Consider the following 18780-nt stretch of genomic DNA (forward strand, 5'->3'; position numbering starts at 1 on the left):
GTACAGTGTTCTGTTGTTTCTGAGGTGTTCTGAGTGTGGATTCTCTGATAGCAAATGAGAGTGTATTCATAATTTGTATTGAAAATCTCATTTGCTACCAGATAATCTACACTCATAATAGCTGGCCACCTAGCAGCATGCAACCACCTGCCTTTTCTTCCCACAAGTGTGGAGTGGCATAAGCCGCACCACATCTTCCAGCTCCACATGTGGACCGTGTGTGTCTCCTCCTCCCCCTCCTCTGGGGAGAGATACAAATCCCCAAGAAGCCCAGAGTGGTAATAATGCTGCCCCCTCCCTCGGGGAGAAGGAGGCAGGCGGGGAGGGAGGTACATGAGTGGGACACACAGGTGCACACCCGTAGAAGCTGCTGGGACGGGGCCACTACAGCCATTAAAGCAAGCTGCCACCACTGGTGGGTGGGTGGGTGCCCTTTCCCTTCTCTCCTTCACCAGAAGAGTTTCCTAGCTGGACTTGTGCTCTGCCTGCTGCCTCACCTCTCCTGCATCTTGCCCATCACCCTCCACTCTGACTGCTGCTGGCTACTCCTCTCCCACCTTGTCTTGGTCTCCGTCACTGCTTCTGAGTGGGATGTGGGCAGCAGCAACAGCAGTAAGCAGTGAGGAGAGAAGGTGAGGGGGCCGCTCCCACAGGCAAACACACACGCACCCGAGCCTTGTGGGTCCCCTGACCCTCCAGGCCTGGGGACATTTGTCCCTTCTTGTCCAATGGACACTGTCCCCATGTGCAGTCCATATTTCTCCATGCTGTGACAAAAAGGCTGCCTTCCTGGATTGTAATGGTAATTTTTCTCTTTTGTAGATAACTGCTGGTAGAAAGGTTTCTAGGGAACAGCCTAGATCAGGGATTCTCAAACTTGGGTCCTCAGGTGTTATTGGACTTCAACTCCCATAATCCCCAGCCTCAGTGGCCTTTGGTTGGGGATTATGGGAGTTGAAGTCCAAAAACACCTGAGGACCCAAGTTTGAGAATCCCTGGCCTAGATTCTCCTTTCCAAGGCTGGTGTTAACGAGAGGAAGTGCTGATATCCCTATTTATTGTTTCCCTGAGCTTCAGATAAATTAATCCAAGTTAGAGGTGGAACATGCTAGAGGACGGTACATCTCTTTCAGCTGTATCTAAATACACATTGGATGAGCTCATGCTGTGCCTCATATCCAGTGTTAAGTCAAGTGATAGTGTTCAATGGAGGAAGATCATACATTCAGTGGTTAGTCATCTAGTCTTTGACTGGTCAGGTATCAAGTGATTTGCATATGTCTCTGAACTAGTCCATGGCCACAGTTATCTCTATTTGGCTTCAAGCTTTAAATTTCTTAGTGTTGCACCTTATCAGTTCAAATGCGCCAAGGCAGTAGTTTTCAAACTCTACGGTTTGAGACCCCTTCTTGGGGGAGTCACAGAATACTTCAAAGGGGATTGCAAAGTACCATTGTTATAAGTGCCAATGTTTTCAAAGGCCATCAGCTTTACCAAAGTAGTTCCAACCATAAGACCAAGTCTGAAGGAAGTAGATCTAGAAAGTCAGTATCATCTTGGAACGTGTAGAGCTGTCACCTACTCAAGCAGTTGGACGCCAAAAGGGAGATTTGCCTTCAGTTGACTGTCCAAGATGGATTTAGAAGTGGTCCTACAGCTGCCTCTTTCAAGGTGTCTAGGACAATCTCCTTTCTCAGAGAGGCATTCACCACCTCCCAGTCAATTTTCTTTGGCTTGATGCCATCAGATAAAATGGAGAAAGGTCAAACCTACAGGTAGGAGGCTGCACACATCCATACACATCCCCTCAAAACTGCAACTCATCCAAGCAGTTGTGACTAAATGGAGTCACATTCTGCATTTGTACTGCAGTAATTGTGGAGTAGATGCAATCAGTATCCACCAACTGCTTAGTAAACATCACAGCAGTCTATCAAGGGCTCTGCACTATTATCCTGGGGATCAAGATGAAGAAGACCTCTTACTAAACTCTGTGGTATGGCACTATGCAGATGGAGTGGTAATGGTGCTTCCATCTTTGCTGTTTGTGTTCAGCTGGGTTTTTCCTTAGCCTGCATTGTTGTCATAGTTTCAACATTCTTATAACCTCAAGCTCCCTGGAACACTGAGAAAGCCAGGGGCGTAACTATAATAGGGCAAGGGGAGACAGTTGTCTGGGGGCCCACAGAGGCAAGTCACATGACTGACTCCCCCAGCCGCACACCCACCCGGGCTTCCTTCAGTTGTATTCATTCTCCGAAATTGATGTGAGTGTTAAGACCTGGAGTTACCAGAACAGCATGTCTTTCTTTAGTACCATTAAATGACTTGATGACTTGCATGGTCCACAATGTACAAAACCTTTTAAAAAATAACTTAGGATGGTGTTCTATTGTGGCACACAGGAGATATAGATATAATGTGTGTGTGTGTGTGTGTGTGTGTGTATAAATTTGCTATGCTTATTCAGCCTCATTTAAGATTTCTTTACTTCATGAGCTGAGTTTCAGTGAGGGTTGGGGGCACGCCCTGCTGTAGCCATGTACAGTGGGGCAAAGGGGGAGGAAGTTCTGCCCCAACATGTCAATCACCCCCATAACCTGCCACCTATGGTTTCAATCAACTTATCTGAAGAGCCTGTCATATGATGGTGGGCACATCTGTGATTGCAAGGGTGGATCAGTCCTGCTGATGTGATTGGAAGCCCTGTAAACAGCCTAGCTGAACTCTGGAAAATGTGGGTGGGTTAGGCTTGCTCCTAGTCATTCTCTTCCTGACTAGAGCCGTCCAGGCTACCTTCTCATTGCTCAAGGAAGCTTGAGATGATAACACTGTTGAAACTGTGACAAATATACTAGCTGAGGAAAAACTCAAAACTCAAGGGGCAGGGTGTGTGTGAGTGAGTGTTGTGGTGGGGGTGGAATTTCCTCCTTCTTCCCCCACTGTACACATCTACAGTAGGGGTTTTGGATAACATCTGAATGAGGCTCAACAGAATCCCATATCTATTCAGAGAGATCAGCCCAAGATACTTGAAACTGGCCTTCTAATGCACAGGAAACTCAGGGTAAGGATAAGTGGAACACAAGCCTCTATCTGCATAAGTTGAAATAAACCTAGCACAGAAGTAGAAAAGATAAGAGTAACAATTCAATATTATTCCTGGTTACTTATGGTCCCATTGTTTTGGCTCCCTAAGGAGCGGAAGTGACAATTGCCCATAGGAAACAATAGATTAAAGCATGTATCACCCTCCTCCCCCAATAAAAGGTAACAGTAAGACTGGTCCTGCACTTCCTACATCAGGGCTTATTTTGTATGGGTGGGGGGAGCTTTTTAAAAAACATTTTAAAATATGAAGTAATAGTACAAGTGCAATCCATTGTTGTTATCCCTACAGCATGGGAGGAGGGGTTTTGACAGGCCCTGCAATGTAGCCCGGGGTGAGAGAGAATAATTCATGACAACCCTGCAGTGTAATCCAGTGCTATCCAGTATCCAGGTTTGTCTGTTTGTTTGAAGGGAAATGCTGGTGGGAATGGAGCAGGAACCTCAATAGCATTGCAATCAAATTTGAAGCTTCTACAGCTTGTATTTAACTTTAAAAAAAATATTTAATGGTAGATAACATTGCAGATAACAATACTGCAGATAACAATGGTATCTACACTTTGGATTATATTGGAGTGTTGTACACTCCCTAGTTTCTCACTCCCCCGTATTTTTTATTTCCTGTATTTTCTTACCCGAAAATATGGGGTTAACAACTCCGCTGCCTTTTATTTAGGCACAAGTGTGTTCCCATCCTGTAAAGCTATGCTAAACCGTAAATCAGATTTCTCCGCTTATTTCAATGGGCAGCTGTTACTTCCGCCGTGGAGATGGTAAGACCCTAACGATGGCATCCAAAATCAACCTGAAAGCTGGGCATTGTGTATAAGTCTTGTACTCTTTATGTCTTATTTTATCTCTATGCCTTTTTCAGGAGGGGCGTCCGGAAGCGGAAGTTGTTTCATGGTTGCAGGTGATTGTTTTCATCATGAGAATGAAAAAAGATTAGCGTGACAATTCAACTATTCGCATTTACAACACGGTTTTTAAACTAAAACAAACAAAAACGGTACACAGTTTTCACACGAAGTAAGAATTTAATAAAGCATAAGTTTCTGTCGGCTACTGTCTAAAAAGGAAGCACCCCAACCTTGGAAGAGATGGGGAGGGGGGAGAGAACTCTGTCGTCCAATAATACTGAATTTCTTCATTGTTTCTTTAACAGAGATAAACAAACACCAGAGTAACTTATCTCATTTTAGGCAAGGTTACATCGGAAGACATATTTTTCTCTCTCCCCCACCACATCAGAAGTGAGAGATTCCATAAACTTTATGGAGAAATTCAGGATTTTAATGTCTTCATTTTAAGAAATAAAATATAGTAGCAAAGGCAGCTGGTCCAGCGGTTCCTAAGTTAACTCAGATCTTATGAAAATTCTATGTTTTAAAACATTTTTTAAAAGGCAAGCGCTAATGTCACTTAGCAATGGTAAACTGTCAGTGCCAAGTGGTGTGGAATAAAGTCAATTATCCCCATATTGCAAGTTGGGGGTGTGCATGTATGACTGGATATTATTATGATTATTCTGCTTTTCAACAAAAAGTTCTAAAAGCGGTTTACACAGAAAAAAGAATAACAAGAATATGGCCCTCTGTCCCCAGAGGGCTCACAGTTTTAAAAAGAAATATGGTTGACACCAGCAACAGCCACAGGAGGAAAGATTTGCTGGGGCTGAATGGGGCCAGTTGCTCTCTCCCTGACCACTTTGAACTTGAAATAACTTTGCCCAGAGAGCAGGGGACTTAGTGGCATATAACAGCCCTGCAGTATAGTCCATCACTACAATCTAGAGATGACCTTGAGGCTGATTCAGATGCCCAGCTAAAATCCATCATATAAAATATCTCTCACATTGCAGCAGGGGCATAGCAAGGTTGTAGTGGACCCAGAGACAAGATTTTATTTTTTTTAAGGCTTTGTAAATTGTGGACGATGCAAGTCATTTAGTGGTGCTAGAGAAAGACATGCTGTTCTGGTGGCTCCAAGTCTTAACACTCACATCAATTTCAGAGGATGAATACAACTGAAGGAAGCCTGGGCTGGGGGAGTCAGTCATGTGACTTGCCTCTGCCCCCCCGGCAGTGAGCCCCCAGACAACTGTCTCCCCTTGCCCTATTATAGTTACGCCCCTGTATTGCAGCCATTGCCTCTTCAGACTCCTCCCAGTTCAAATACAAATAATTCAAATACAATTGCTTGCACATTCATATAATTGAATGTGAACACCATGTGCTTTTAAATGGTTCAACATTTTCCCACAATAAGAGGTGTAGCTAGGGGAGAGGGGCAGAGTTCCCTCTAACAGGGGTTTCCAGATGTTGTTAACTACAACTCCCAGAATCCCCAGCCAAAGGCCACTGCAGCTGGGGATGCTGGGAGTTGTAGTCAACAACATATGGAATTCTCTGTTAGAGGGAACAGTGGAGAGAGGGCTCATGTTCACCCTCTCCCCAGTGGCCCCTTGGAGTGAGGAAGATAATGAAGAAAATAGGGAGGGCTCAGCATTCCCTCTAACAGAGAATTCCAGGTGTTGTTGACTACAACTCCCAGCATTCCCAGCTGCAATGTCCTTTGGCTGGGAATTAATTACCAAGTCAGAAGGCTACAGGAACTGATGGAATAGCTACAGAAATATGGCAGGCAACAGAAGAAGAATCTGTCAAGGCTCTAACCAAACTATGCCAGAAGATTCGGAGATGACACATTGGCCAACAGACTGGAAGAAGTCAGTCTACATACCCACACCAAAGAAAGGAGACGTAACCATCGCACAATATACTTAATTTCACATGCTAGCAAAATAATGCTCAGGATCATCCAACACAGATTAGAACCCTACATGGAAAGGGAAATGCCGGATGTGCAAGCTGGTTTCAGAAAAGGCCGAGGAACAAGAGACTTCATTGCTGATGCATGCTGGATAACTGAGAAAGGCAAAGAATACCAGAAAGAGGCCAAAATGTGCTTTATTGACTACAGAAAAGCCTTTGATTGTGTCGGCCATATCCAGTTGTCGAATATCCTTAGGAAAATGGGCATCCCAGAACATCTCATTGTTCTCATGAGAAACCTATATACAGGACAGGAAGCCACAGTCCAGAGGGAACATGATGAAACAGACCGTTTCCAAATCGACAAAGGAGTAAGACAAGGCTGTATACTTTCTCCTTATTTATTCAACTTCTATGCTGAACATATACTAAGAGAAGCTGGATTGGAAGAAGATGAGCAAGGTTTTAAAGTTGGAGGAAAATACGTCAATAACCTGCGCTATGCTGTTGACACCACTCTGAGAATGCAGATGATCTGCAACCTCTAGTAATGAAAGCCAAGGAGCACAGTGAAAAAATGGGTCTATGATGACTAAATGTAAAGAAGACTAAACTAATGACAATGGGTACAGCAACCAGCCTCAGAATTGATAATAAAGACATTGAAGTGGTGGATAGCTTCTGCCTTTTAGGTTTGACCATCAACAGTAAAGGATCCAGCAGTCAAGAAATACACCGCAGACTAGCATTTGGTAGGGTTGCAATGAAGGCCTTGGAAAGGATATTAAGATGCCGTGACCTATCTATACCCACAAAGATTAGAATCGTTCAGACAATGGTTTTCCCTGTGATACTCTATGGATGCGAAAGCTGGACTTTGAAGACGCAAGATAGAAAAAGTATTGACACTTTTGAACTTTAGTGCTGTAGAAGACTTTTGAGGATACCATGGACAGCCAGGAAAACAAACAAATGGCTCATAGAACAAATCAATCCAGAATTTTCACTCGAGGCACAAATGACCAGGCTCAAACTATCGTACTTTGGACACATTATGCGAAGACCCAGCTCCCTTGAGAAGTCCCATAATGCTGGGGAAATTTGAAGGAAAGAGAACAACCAGCAGCAAGGTGGATGGACTCAATTACAACAGCAATAAATGCACCACTGAGAGACCCAAAAGGCCAAGTTGAAGACAGATCATTCTGGAGAGAATCTATCTATGTTGTCTCTAAGAGTCAACACTGACTTGACGGCTCTTAATCAGTCAGTCAGTCAGTCAGTCAACAACATGTGATTCCCTGTTAGAGGAAATACTGATGGGCTGGAGCTGGGGGCCCAAGATGCTTTTAACCCATTGGCGCAATTATAGCTACAATAATACACTTTTAACATGAAAACTGAGCTAAAAAAAGCATGAAACAGCCACCTTCTGTGACACGCTGTCGCGAAATTACAACTACACTGAAACCCTGAAGACTCTGGATATTGGACAACTCCCATTTTCGCTCCAAAGAGAGCAGGGAAGTTTACTAAACTCGAATTTCAGACCTTGCCTCAACTCTAGTCTTTTGCTTTTTTTTTGTCTCTATGCCTCCCTCTATTACGTGTGGGAACGACATAGTGGTGGGCGTGGCGTATCGGGGCAGGCGTGGATTCTAAACGAACGAAACCAGGCAGAACAGTAGACATTGAGCGAGCGGTTGAACTGTTGGTTTGGAGTTCGCTTGGCGTTGCTGCTGTTCTTTGAAGCAGTCCTGCTACTCAGTGTTATAGCTGATGTGTCGGAAGTGCCATTCTTGCTGGCCCTGCTGCTGCTTCTGCCGGCTGGGCTAGAAGCCCCCGGTGTACCTCGTGTACCGAAGCGATTGAGTAATCTGTGCTGGCGGGCCTGGCTTAGCCGAGCGCTATGGAGAGTAGCGCCGGAGGATCCGCGCGCGGAGCTAGCTCCGGCCGCGAGAAGAAGAAGGGCAAGAGCCCCGACGAGCCCTCGGCAGCTGCCGCAGCCGGGGATCCGGGAGGAGGAAAATCCCGGAAATTCGTGAGTGTTCAGGAGAGGGAGGGAGGGAGGAGGAGGAGGAGGAGGAGCCGGGCGCGGGAGGGAGAGCACCTGTCCGGCTGCCCAGAGGCAGACCCTGCTTCCTCTTCCCCTAGCGTGGGACAAGCCGAGGCGCTTCTCGGCCCGCGCAGGTGTCCCTCCTGGTCCCGGGACTCGGGGAGGAGCGGCTCTTCCCGCCAACTTCCTGAACGGGGGACAGAGCGAGGCAGCTTGACGCCGTCTAGCAGCACAGTCCTAATTCTGCCAGTGACCCACATGGCCGACACTGCTGGGGTGTTCTTCCCGTAGACTTGCCCAAGTTCCCCACTCTTGACTTGGAGGACTTGAGGGCTCGGGTTGTTCCGTGTTCTCTTAACTCTGCGGAACTATCCGCGTGCTTCTGATATTTAAGACCTAATCGCTGGGGTAGTTTTCGACAGAAGCAGGGTTGATTTGGCTTCGAGTCAAGCGGGTTGTGGGTTTGAGTCAAGTTTTGATTGTGGGTTTGAGTCGAGTGGCCACAGCGGTGCTTTGCCTGTAGAAGGTCCCGGGTTTGATTCTTGATAGCTTCAGTTAAAAAGGACCTTGGGTAAAGGCAGGTGTCTGAGCTAGGGCACTGCTGGAGACAGCATGCACTTCAATTATATACGTGCAATTTAGAAAAGGGTGGTGGTATTTGCTTAAATATGGCATGAATAAATGCAGACATACAGATTTATGTATGCAAACACAATCTTATAGGGCAGGGATCAATCATTCATTCAGATCGGGTGTCAAAGTTGCTAAATGAGCTACAATCTAACTTTAAAAAACAAGGTATCTAAAAGTTGAACAAGTGGTGAGTGTCTGCAGCGCCATTAGGATGGAAAAGACAGCTCTCTCTGACACTTTGGAGAGCTGCTGGCAGCCAGAAGACACTAGTGGACTAAATCAACTGGTAGATGCTAGTAGACACTAGAGGGCTAATGATCGAACTTGGTATAAGAGAGCTTCTTGTGTGTTTCAAGTATTTTTAGTGTGTGAAATACTTATTTTCATTCTTTGATTACCAGGATTAGAAAGGATGGGGGGATAGAACTTATTTCTATTTTGGAGATAAAAAATTATATATTTGATTTATAGCCTGTTCTATCAATAGATAGAGTAGTTTACAACATTAAAAAAAAATCCTGTCCCCAAAGGGCTAGTAGTCTTACTGTCAGTGGAGGTGTTAATCAGGCAGCATGGGGTGCAGCAGCACTTGCTGTAAGATGTCAGTTACTTGGCCTTTACTAAAGAGTTTGGTTTCTTGCAGTGTGTCCTTCAGGGCAAATTCTGTATCCTTAGTGCATCATAGACATTCTGCAGGGTCAGACTTTGCATTAATTTTGAGGAGAGATGTCTTGATGTCTGTGGCTCACTTCTCATTCATGGGTTCTCTGTAGCTGTAGCAAGAAGTTTTGCTTGGGTGAGATTTTGGTTATGGTTTTTCTGGTTGGAGCTCTGTAAGTTGTGGACTTGGATTGTGAAGGGTCACAGATAGTTTTGTAGCCCATGCTTTTCTCTGTTTTGTAGCTTATGGCCACAAATCCTATAACCAGTGATTCTTGATATCACTTGACTTCTGTTGCCAGTCTTGGAGACTTTTTCAAAGTATGATCCAGTCATTCCAAGGAATAAGCACTGGCAGCCTATGGGCTCAGTCTGGCACTCAGCACAGCCCTATTCCACTTCTTAAGAATCCTTAATATGCACTTCAACCACTTTCTTCCCTTGCAAGTTAAAGGCCAGAGCAGACTACAGGTGGGAAGTCTGTGATCAGAACTCCAGTGTGTGTGAGAACTAAAAATCATATGTGGTTTCTGATATGTTTCCCCCCAGAGGGCAAATCGTGGATAATAAGGGGGTAATTTAGATCAGAAAAACAGCATGGGGGGAGGGCAAAGGTTAGCTCCCCCAGCTCTTTAGTCCTGATCCAATCACATCCTTGTCCAGTTTGGCTCTAAGATGTAGGCAAAGGGTGTTTTGTTTTTTTTAAACCTCCCTCTTCTCAATGTGAGCGGCAACAGAAGCTCCCATTATTGCGTGTGTTAGTGGCTGACTCCAAGAAGCAGATGAAGGGGTCCACTCTGGTGTGAAAAGCAGCAGTGGGTTCTTCCAGCCTTCTCCCCTTATATAACTCAGTGGTTCACTCTTAATTGCTTGCTATTATTACAAAGAATAGCTGTGCTTTGGATGCCTTTTCAGAATCGTCATGTGGCTTTATGTGAGCTTACAGGGAACAATATACATTTCCACGATTTAATCGGAAATGATATTCCTGTGCTACTTAAATGATAAAGAAATTGATTTGTAGCAGAGGTTCCTCAGTTCTGGCACATTTAAGCTAAAATATCAATATTGCATATGACACTTAATGTTTATCTGACTCCTGATATTAATGTTTACCTTTTAAAAGTTACCTTAACTGGGGCTGTGTAACTTCTGATAGTGATTTCCCTGCTTGTGTTCTGAAAATGTGCATAGATATGTAGTCATAGAATGGCTCCTGATGTGCAGTGTTCAGGCTTGAGTTTGAAATGCACAAGAAGTTGGGGGTTGGTCTTGAAGCCGTAAATGGACAGTCATAGGAAAAAATGGCAAGTATTTATTTGAAATGTGTAATGCAACAAGTAGTTGAAATAAAAACCTATATTCTAGTTGCGCTCAAGCTGAATATGAGAATGTCATTGTCTGTTTCTTCTCTCTCAGTAGCAGTTCATAACTGCTACCAATTCTTCTCTCTTCCCTTAAGAGATATGTTGATAAGCTAGGAGAACAGAAGAGGAGAACTGTGAACTTTGTTTGAATGAGACACCTACAAAATAAAACTGAACCAACAGGTTGTGTTAGTCGCTTTTGGAGAATGAGTTTGGTCTCAAAATACTCACATTGAAAGAGGGGATGGAAAACACATCATTAAGACTTTCAGGATAATTGAAACAGATGGACATTGCAACAACCCATCATGATACACTTTGTCTTGGGAAGCTTTTTAAATCGATTAGATAAAATGCATGTGTGCAGCCCAGATGCTTTTAGGTGTACCTTGTCCTATTTTAAGAGCAGAGTAATCTTTGATGCTTATGCCTCCTCATCCCCTTTAAAGTTGGAGGGGTGGCAGGAACCCCCCCCCTTGTACAGCAATAGGGAGAAAGAGAGCAGTGTACAGGCATTTTGTTTGCTGCTGCTGTTTAATAACATTTCACTTCCTTCAACGAGTTCAGGACATGAGTATGTCCCCATTTTAATTTCACAGCAACCTTGTGAGGTAGGCTAGAGTGACTGGGCCATGTTCACCTAATGAGCTTCATGGAATTGAAGCCAGAACTTCTGAATCAAAATCCATGACTCACTAACCACAACATTGACCACGTAGATTATACTCATAGTGCCAAGTCCTTTTTGCACTCATATAGTCCCAGTGTGGATCATAAAGTCAAATGTGAGTCTCATGCCTGGTTTTACCAGTGTTCTCATGGAAATGACCTGTCTTTTCACATTCCATTCTTTAACATTTTTAATTGAGTTTAAGAGTAAATCTCTCTTTTCCCAGTGTAAATTGATATTCAAGGCTACCAAATAATTGTAGTGTTCATCAAAGAGAATCTAAACACACTGTGATGAAATGGGTTATCTTCTCCCACATGCGCACAGTTGTCAGTTGAAACAGAGCTTTTATATTTCTACTAGCTGTAGGCCCATTAAAAATGCTGGGTGCTTGGTTTTATGTTTCACTTTCCCCCCTCTCCACTTAGGTTAGCCTTCCTTCTTTGTTCCTGGAGAAGTCTCCTCCTCCGGCCCTCATCCATCCCCATTTTCCTTCTCCATGTTCTCTCCCTGCTACTTTCATCTTCCTCTCCAGCCTCTTGTTGCTTCCAGAGTTTCCTTACAATTCCTCCTTTCATTCTTCTTTCCCCCCTTCCACCTCTCTCTCTACCAGCGCTACTCCCTTACCTGCATGCTCTTTGCCTCCCCTCAATCTCAGTGCCTCATTTCCCCATCTCTCCTTTATTTTTCCTTACGTCTAGGGATATTACTGAAGTGGAACTGTGTCTAGAATGCACCAAAGCCTTGATTATAGAGTTGGGATATGTTTATGCTTTGCTACATGCTTTAATTTTGTTGGAGCCAGACTTGAGAAAGGAAGGAGGAAGGGCATGGGTTACACCTGCTGATCTTCAAAGCAGAGCTTGCTTCTGAGGCCAGAAGGAATATGCAGCCTGTAGTCAAAGGCAACCATCCCAATTTGCATTGCCTTGGAGCACTTCAGCCTAGACAATTCTGAGACAGCTTTATCTTGTCATTGAAATTGGGACTGACTCAGTGTTTGCAAAGTGTAAAACAAAACTTACTTGATGCAGCAGTTCTTGTGATGGGACATCCTTGAGCAAACCAGCAACTGGGATTTCTTAACTCTCCACTTTACTGAGTTTGTTCTGACCAGGTCACCTGGATCAGTGTTCATGTGGTTAAAGTGAGGGATAGCTGCTGTTGACTTTTTAAAAATGATGCAACTCAGAGCTCTAAGTATTTTATTTTATTTTTATTTTTACATTTATATCCCACACTTCCTCCAAGGAGCCCAGAGATTATCCTCACAACAACCCTGTGAGGTAGGTTAGGTTGAGAGAGAGACGTGACTGGCCCAGAGTCATCCAGTGAGCTTCATGGCTGAATGGGGATTTGAACTCGGGTCTCCCCGGTCCTGGTCCAACACTCTAACCACCACACCACAATGGCTCTCACAATAAGTAGACAGGAATGAGGGCAATCCAAATTTATTTGTTCATGTGTCTGCTCTGTTTGCAGAGTTGTTGAGGCAAGTGGGCATATACAGGTGAGGGGAACTGAGCCCCACCTTGCCTTCCTGCCCTCTTTTTGTTCCTTCACTTTCCTCCCAGTGCTGTTCATATCCGGTATTGGTGCTGAACTGGGGTTAATGGAGAACATGGAGGTAAGATGGTGAAGGAGAGTGTTTAGCTCCCCTCACCTGTATCCCACTCTTGATAAAAAACTAGACTCCACACCTTACTTCATATGTGAATGGCACGTGACTGGTCCCCATCATGTCCATTTTGGTCCTCAGAAGAATTGCAGACAAGAGTGTGTTTTCACATGCACACAATTAATTAACCGTCTGCTCATTATTACTGAGATAGCTGCAGTGTTTGGAAACATGATTCTTCCTTAAACTTGCAGCAGCTGCTCTTGCAGACATGGCCAACTGTACTGGTCTGGGGATGAGGCTTGCCAAGGAATTGTTGGCAAAAGAAGCAATGGTGCAGAGAGATGGCACCTCCTGGGGACTGCCCTTGGCATTCTGGATGATATTACTTGCATGTCAGGTACTCAGACCTAAGTGCTGGGAGGATCCAGTCCTGGCCCCTGGACACAAAGGAGATGGCCAGAAAAAGATGCTGCATCCCAGATAGGTCAGGCCTATAGTCCCTATGGTTTCAGAATCCAGCTATGTACAGCAGGACTGGAGAGACTGGAGAGCTAACCAGGCAACAACTGACAGCAAGCAGGCAGAGTGCAATCTGGAAATGTAGAGGAGCTCCTCTGAGCAACAGACAGCCCAGACTGAGGAGCCCTCAGGGAGGCATACGGTAGAGATGTGCGAGCCAGCTTGATTAGAGCTGGGCTCAACATCACACCAGCCTGGTTTGGGTGGTCCAAGTTTGAATCGGACCAGCCCCCGAAAGGGGTGTGTGTGCTGGTCTGAGTTTGAACTGGACCGGCCCTGGTCCAAACTGGACTGATTTGGTAGTTTATTGGTAAAGGGGAATCTGGTGAGGTAAAGGGGCAGGGGGGCTTCCCTAAGCCTAGAGGGGGCAGGAGGGAAGTCAGTTAGTACTTACAAGTACTATTGGCAGTGGCTGCTGGGGGGTGGCGGCTCCCCCCATGCCCTTTAGCTCACTAAAATGCCCTCCACACATGTGTAGAGGCCCAAGCTGGGCCGGAGAAGGCCTGAAACGGCTACTCTGGGGAGGCTCTGTGAGGGAGAGTGTCCACCTTCCCCCCCATGGCCAACACCGATAGTACTTGTAAGTACTAACTGACTCTCCTGCTCCCTCTAGGCTTAGGGAAGCCCCCCTGCCCCTTTACTGGTAAAGGGGAATCCTCACTAGATTTCTTTTTACCAGCAGACCACCTGTCTGATTCGACTGGAACCAAAACTGAACCGGGCTGGGTCAGTTCATATCAGGTTTGGATTCAAACTGAACTGGCAAAACTGGTTTTATGGACATCCCTAGGGTACATACAGCATTCTGAGAGAATGCTTGGAAACCCTGCCCCCACGCTGAACATGCTTGGAACCCTCACCCCTGCCCTGCTTCCCATTGTTACAGCATCTTTGCAGAGACAAATATTGTAGCCATGGGTGAGTGGGGCTTCTGGATGTGTCAGAGAGACTAAAGGGCCCCCTTGATTTTTAAATAATGTCTGAAGAAGTCTAGGTAGTGCAGCAAGTCTAGGAAATCTAGAGTAATTTGGTGGAGGATGGAACACTTTACTCCTGTGTTTTTCTTTGACCATTTATTTATTCCAAATTTTCAGTTGGAATGTTGAGTGAGATATTCAAATAATTGTCAGATTATTACTCTCAAATCCTCCTACCTTCACATTTGGTAATATATCTACAAAATCAAGAAACAATCTAATGTGAAAGAACAGAGAAGCTTGATTCAAGCCACGCAAACCTTCCGTTCAGATAAAAATTAAAGATCAGAATCGATATTTTGGGAATGAATTCCGATTATAGAAAGCAACGAGAGAGAATAATATTTTCAAAGGTATCTTTATTGTTCAGATAATACAGCTAATAATAATTCCTAGCCCTTGTAGAATACTTTTGAGTGTGCAAAATGCTTCATATGTATTATCTTATAACAACCCTATAAAGTAGATAAGTATTATTTTGGAATGGGAGCCAAGGCTGACAGAGAACGGCTTCCTCTAAGGCCATCTAGTGAGTTCATAGCCTAAATGAGGTTTGATCTGGAGATCTGATTTGCAACTTAGTCTCAGGTGCTATGCGGCACCGGTTCTGAGTTTAGTGTAGCTAATTTTGTCCACACTTATGATGACACAATGGTTTTGTGCTAAAGGTATCCACTTGCTCCTTCCTCTCCCCCTCCTTCCTACTTTGTCTGCTCAGTTAGTTCCTTCTTCCTTTGCAAGGGGCGGGGGGAACTTTACTGTTATCTGAACTGGCAAAATGGTTTTATTGCTTGACCTTCCCAGTCAAGAAAGTGAACCATCCTCAAAGCATGGTCTTCAATCCCTTTCCCTTTAGTACAAACTATAGTTTGCTCTTCTCTCTCAACCAGCAAACTGTGGAAATGTAAGCCACAGTTTGCTGGTTGAGAGAGAAGAGCAAACTATGGTTTGTACTAAAGGGAAAGTAACTAATTGAAGCAGAGCATGCTAGAGGTGGAGGGGGTGTGCTCATGCTTGCTATGTAGCAGAAAGCTATGGTTTGATATTGCATCTGAACCAAGTAACTATGTAGTGGTGATACGTTACTGAAGAGTTTAGTATTGTTATAATATTTATATACTGCTTTCCAACAAAAGTTCTTAAAGCAGTTTACATAGGGAAATTAAGTTGATTCTCTGTCCACAAAGGGCTGACAGTCTAAAGAGACTTCTGCTGTGATGTTTCTGCCCCCTTTTTTTGGAGGAAACATTTCACCAGGATTCCTCCGTCCCCTTCCTTTTACCTTTGCAACAGCCCTGGGAGGCAGATTAGGCTGAGAGATGGCCCAAGGTCACCCAAAGAGCTTAATGGCTGAGTAGGGATTTGAACCAGGGTCTGTTCCCTATAACAGGAATGCCCAGACGTTCTTGACTTCAGCTCCCATCATCTCCAGCTGCAATGACTTTTGGCTGGGATTATGGGAGTTGCAGTCAACAACATCTGGGAATCCCTGTTCCAGGGAACATTGCCACAATCCAAGACTCTGGCAACTATGCCACCACTCTGCAAGTTGCTCCTACAATGTGTTTTGGCATGGTTGGTCAGTGGCTGCTTTCCAAAAGTACTTTAGCCCTCTGAGGGCTGATTTTATGATATGGTAGGTGTTTGGTGAAATCTGTTCTCCTATGTATTTGGACGACGGCAATTTGAAAGGCATTTGATTAAGTTTGTATTTCAGAAGCTTGACAGAAAGCTTTGCTATGGGTGGCCATTCAACATGCTTGAAAGTGCAGGAAGACAGCCCAGAGTCTGTTGCTGTAATGATGGTGCAACAACAAAGGCACTGACCTTTTGCTTCCATACATTGGCTAAACTGTAATGGCTTTTCTTCACACCTCTGGGTTCCTGTTTCTCAAGTTTGTTTGTTGTTAGATTTTTATACCACCGTTCATTAAAACAACCTCAGGGTGGCTTACAAAACATTTAAAACAATATAAAATTATAAAAGTGTTACACAATGAAAAATACTAAATTGGAATATAAAAATACAAATCTAATTAAGATCACAAAATACAGAGCAGCAGCAACAAAGACAAGACTTGTATAAAAGCCTGGGTAAAAAGCCAAGATTTCACTAGCTTTCTAAAAATGGTGATGGAGACTGAGAAGCGGATGCCTCCCAGGAGAGTATTCCAAAGTCTGGGGGCAATGACTGAGAAGGCCCTGTCCTGTGTGCACAACAGCTGAGCCTCCCTCATTGTTGGCATGTGGAGCAGAGCCCCCTCTGATGATCTTGTCAAGCGGGCAGAAACCCTTAGGAGCAGGTGGTCCAGATATCCAGGGCCCAAAGCATTAAAGGGCTTTAAAGGTCAAAAGCAGCACCTTGAATTGGACCTGAAAACAAATTGGCAGCCAATGTAGATCTTTCAAAATGGGTGTAATATAATCCCAGCGGGCAGCTCAGGATAACATCCTTGCTGCCTCATTTAGCACCAGCTGCAGTTTCTGAATATTCTTCAAGGGGGAAGTCCCACCTAAAGCACTATGGTAATTAGCCGTTACATGACTAAGGCATGGGTAACTGTGGCCAGATCTGCCTTTTTGAGAAAGGGGCACAGCTGGTGCACTAGCTGAAGCTACTTGTTGCATAGTAGTGTCTGTTTAATTCAATATCTGTTGATTTGCATTTCTTCCTCTGGTCTTATTTTGGAGTCTTTCTAATGGTGGCTACAGATCACATTTATCTGTGATGGGACAGCCCTTGTGTTAGGCAACAATATAACTTTTAATTAATTGTCTGCCAGCAGACTATCTCAGTTTGGGGAGGTGGGAGGAATCACATGCAAGCATGGCTTCTGTGCAACAATGTTGAGAAGGTTTGCTCTTGGTGGAGACTTATTTCATCACTGCAGCCTCTTCCGTTAGTTCTAGGCCTGTGGGTGGTGACTCGTTTCCTGTGCTTCAAACCACAAGAAGTAATGAGTGTATGTCTTACTTGGATATGAAGACCTAGGGTAAGAGGCTGAGTTGCTTCCCTCAAGCCAGAAGTGTCTGTGAGAAGTCTCCTTCTCCTAACGCAATGATAAAGGAATATTTAACACTCCTAGCAGCAATATATGGGAAGCTGTGCGTGTATCCTAAGGTGTAAAAATGCTTCATATGAAATGGAGATCCTTCATGCTTCATCCTCACTTTGCAAGTGCTCTTTAATGGCAATTCTTCCATATCTGAGATCTGCTATGGAAAATTGCTTTCTTTCTTTTTTTAAAGGAAGAAATTGGCCATCTTTTAATGTGAAGGGTAGAGAAGTAAGCTCAGAAGAGATGGAGAGGATCTTACAAAAAAAAAAAGTTCTTATGAGCTATAATAGGCAGTATACTGTTTAGCCCCACCCTCTGGTTGAACTTGGTAAGTGACAATGGAAAAAGTATGCCCTTTTCAGGGATTATTGCCCTGTCCAGGTTGCCCACAAGGCAGGGTGAAGGCAAAGCAAGTCAGGTCCACAGGACTTTGGAGAGTTCCAGGGGAACAAATTTGTTAATTTAACTCCTCAAGGTGAGCCCTGACTATCCCTTCCTCTTCCCCTGCCCACTCCACTTCCTTGCCTAGAGAGTTGAAGTCTTGCCGAGGGGCTGGCATGCAGATGTTGGAATGATGTGGAATGTGATGGTGTGAGAGAGGCCAGCTCTCTAGAGGGCTTATGTTTCAGAGGTGCTATCAGGCAGCCTTCTTGGGGATCCTCTGCCCCAATGCTTCCAGGCTCCAATCTGATATTATGGTCCAAAGCCTCCTTGGCTTCTGGCCTGGTATCATGACCTAGGACTGGGGCACCTCTTCAGCATCTGAGACTGAGTCACTGCAGTGAGTGGGGGTTGTGACAGACTAGGTCATGAGACAGTTATGCTTTCTGCAAACATGTGAGGGACACAGTGAGATTGTGCTAGCTAGCCATTCCCCTGGGCATCCCAACATTTAGCATTTGGTTACAGGGGTAAGTGCTGAATGCCAGGAGGGTTTTTCCTCTGTGGAATGCTCAGGGTTCTCAGTCACATATAGAAACCCTCACCACATTCAGTGTATGCCTCCACAGACTGAACACAAGATGCCCAGGGTCATGGCTAGCCGGTATAATCCTGCTGGCTCCTGAAGCAGTTGGTGTCCCCAGAGAACATAATGCCTGATTAAGGTGATAGTGTAAAAGGGTGTACTTAAACCACCCAGAGACGGTATAGAAGTTTAATAAACAAACCAACAAACCAAAGTGAGAGTATAGCCATTATCGCTTCAGATCATGACTTAATCACAAAGCCTGTGCTATGCTAACATGTCAACTAGTTAGGAACTGCAGATTTAAAGATTTCTTTACTCTTTTAAAAAAGATTTTACTGCGAGGCCATATTTATTTTTGGCCAC

The 18780-nt window shown here is 44.5% G+C and overlaps 1 protein-coding gene across 1 annotated transcript in view; it reads left to right on the plus strand.

Moving 5' to 3' along the window:
• The first annotated feature begins 7541 nt into the window (after window positions 1-7541).
• Window positions 7542-18780, plus strand: part of DIAPH1 (diaphanous related formin 1) — a 112511-nt gene continuing 101272 nt past the window's right edge. Inside the window, exon 1 of the mRNA XM_053246679.1 lies at window positions 7542-7926. Coding sequence (XP_053102654.1) covers window positions 7795-7926 — 132 coding nt within the window. The 5' untranslated portion in view covers window positions 7542-7794. The remainder of the gene's footprint in view (window positions 7927-18780) is intronic.

Source organism: Hemicordylus capensis, chromosome 4, assembly GCF_027244095.1.
Source record: "Hemicordylus capensis ecotype Gifberg chromosome 4, rHemCap1.1.pri, whole genome shotgun sequence".
Classification (NCBI taxonomy): Eukaryota; Metazoa; Chordata; class Lepidosauria; order Squamata; family Cordylidae; genus Hemicordylus; species Hemicordylus capensis.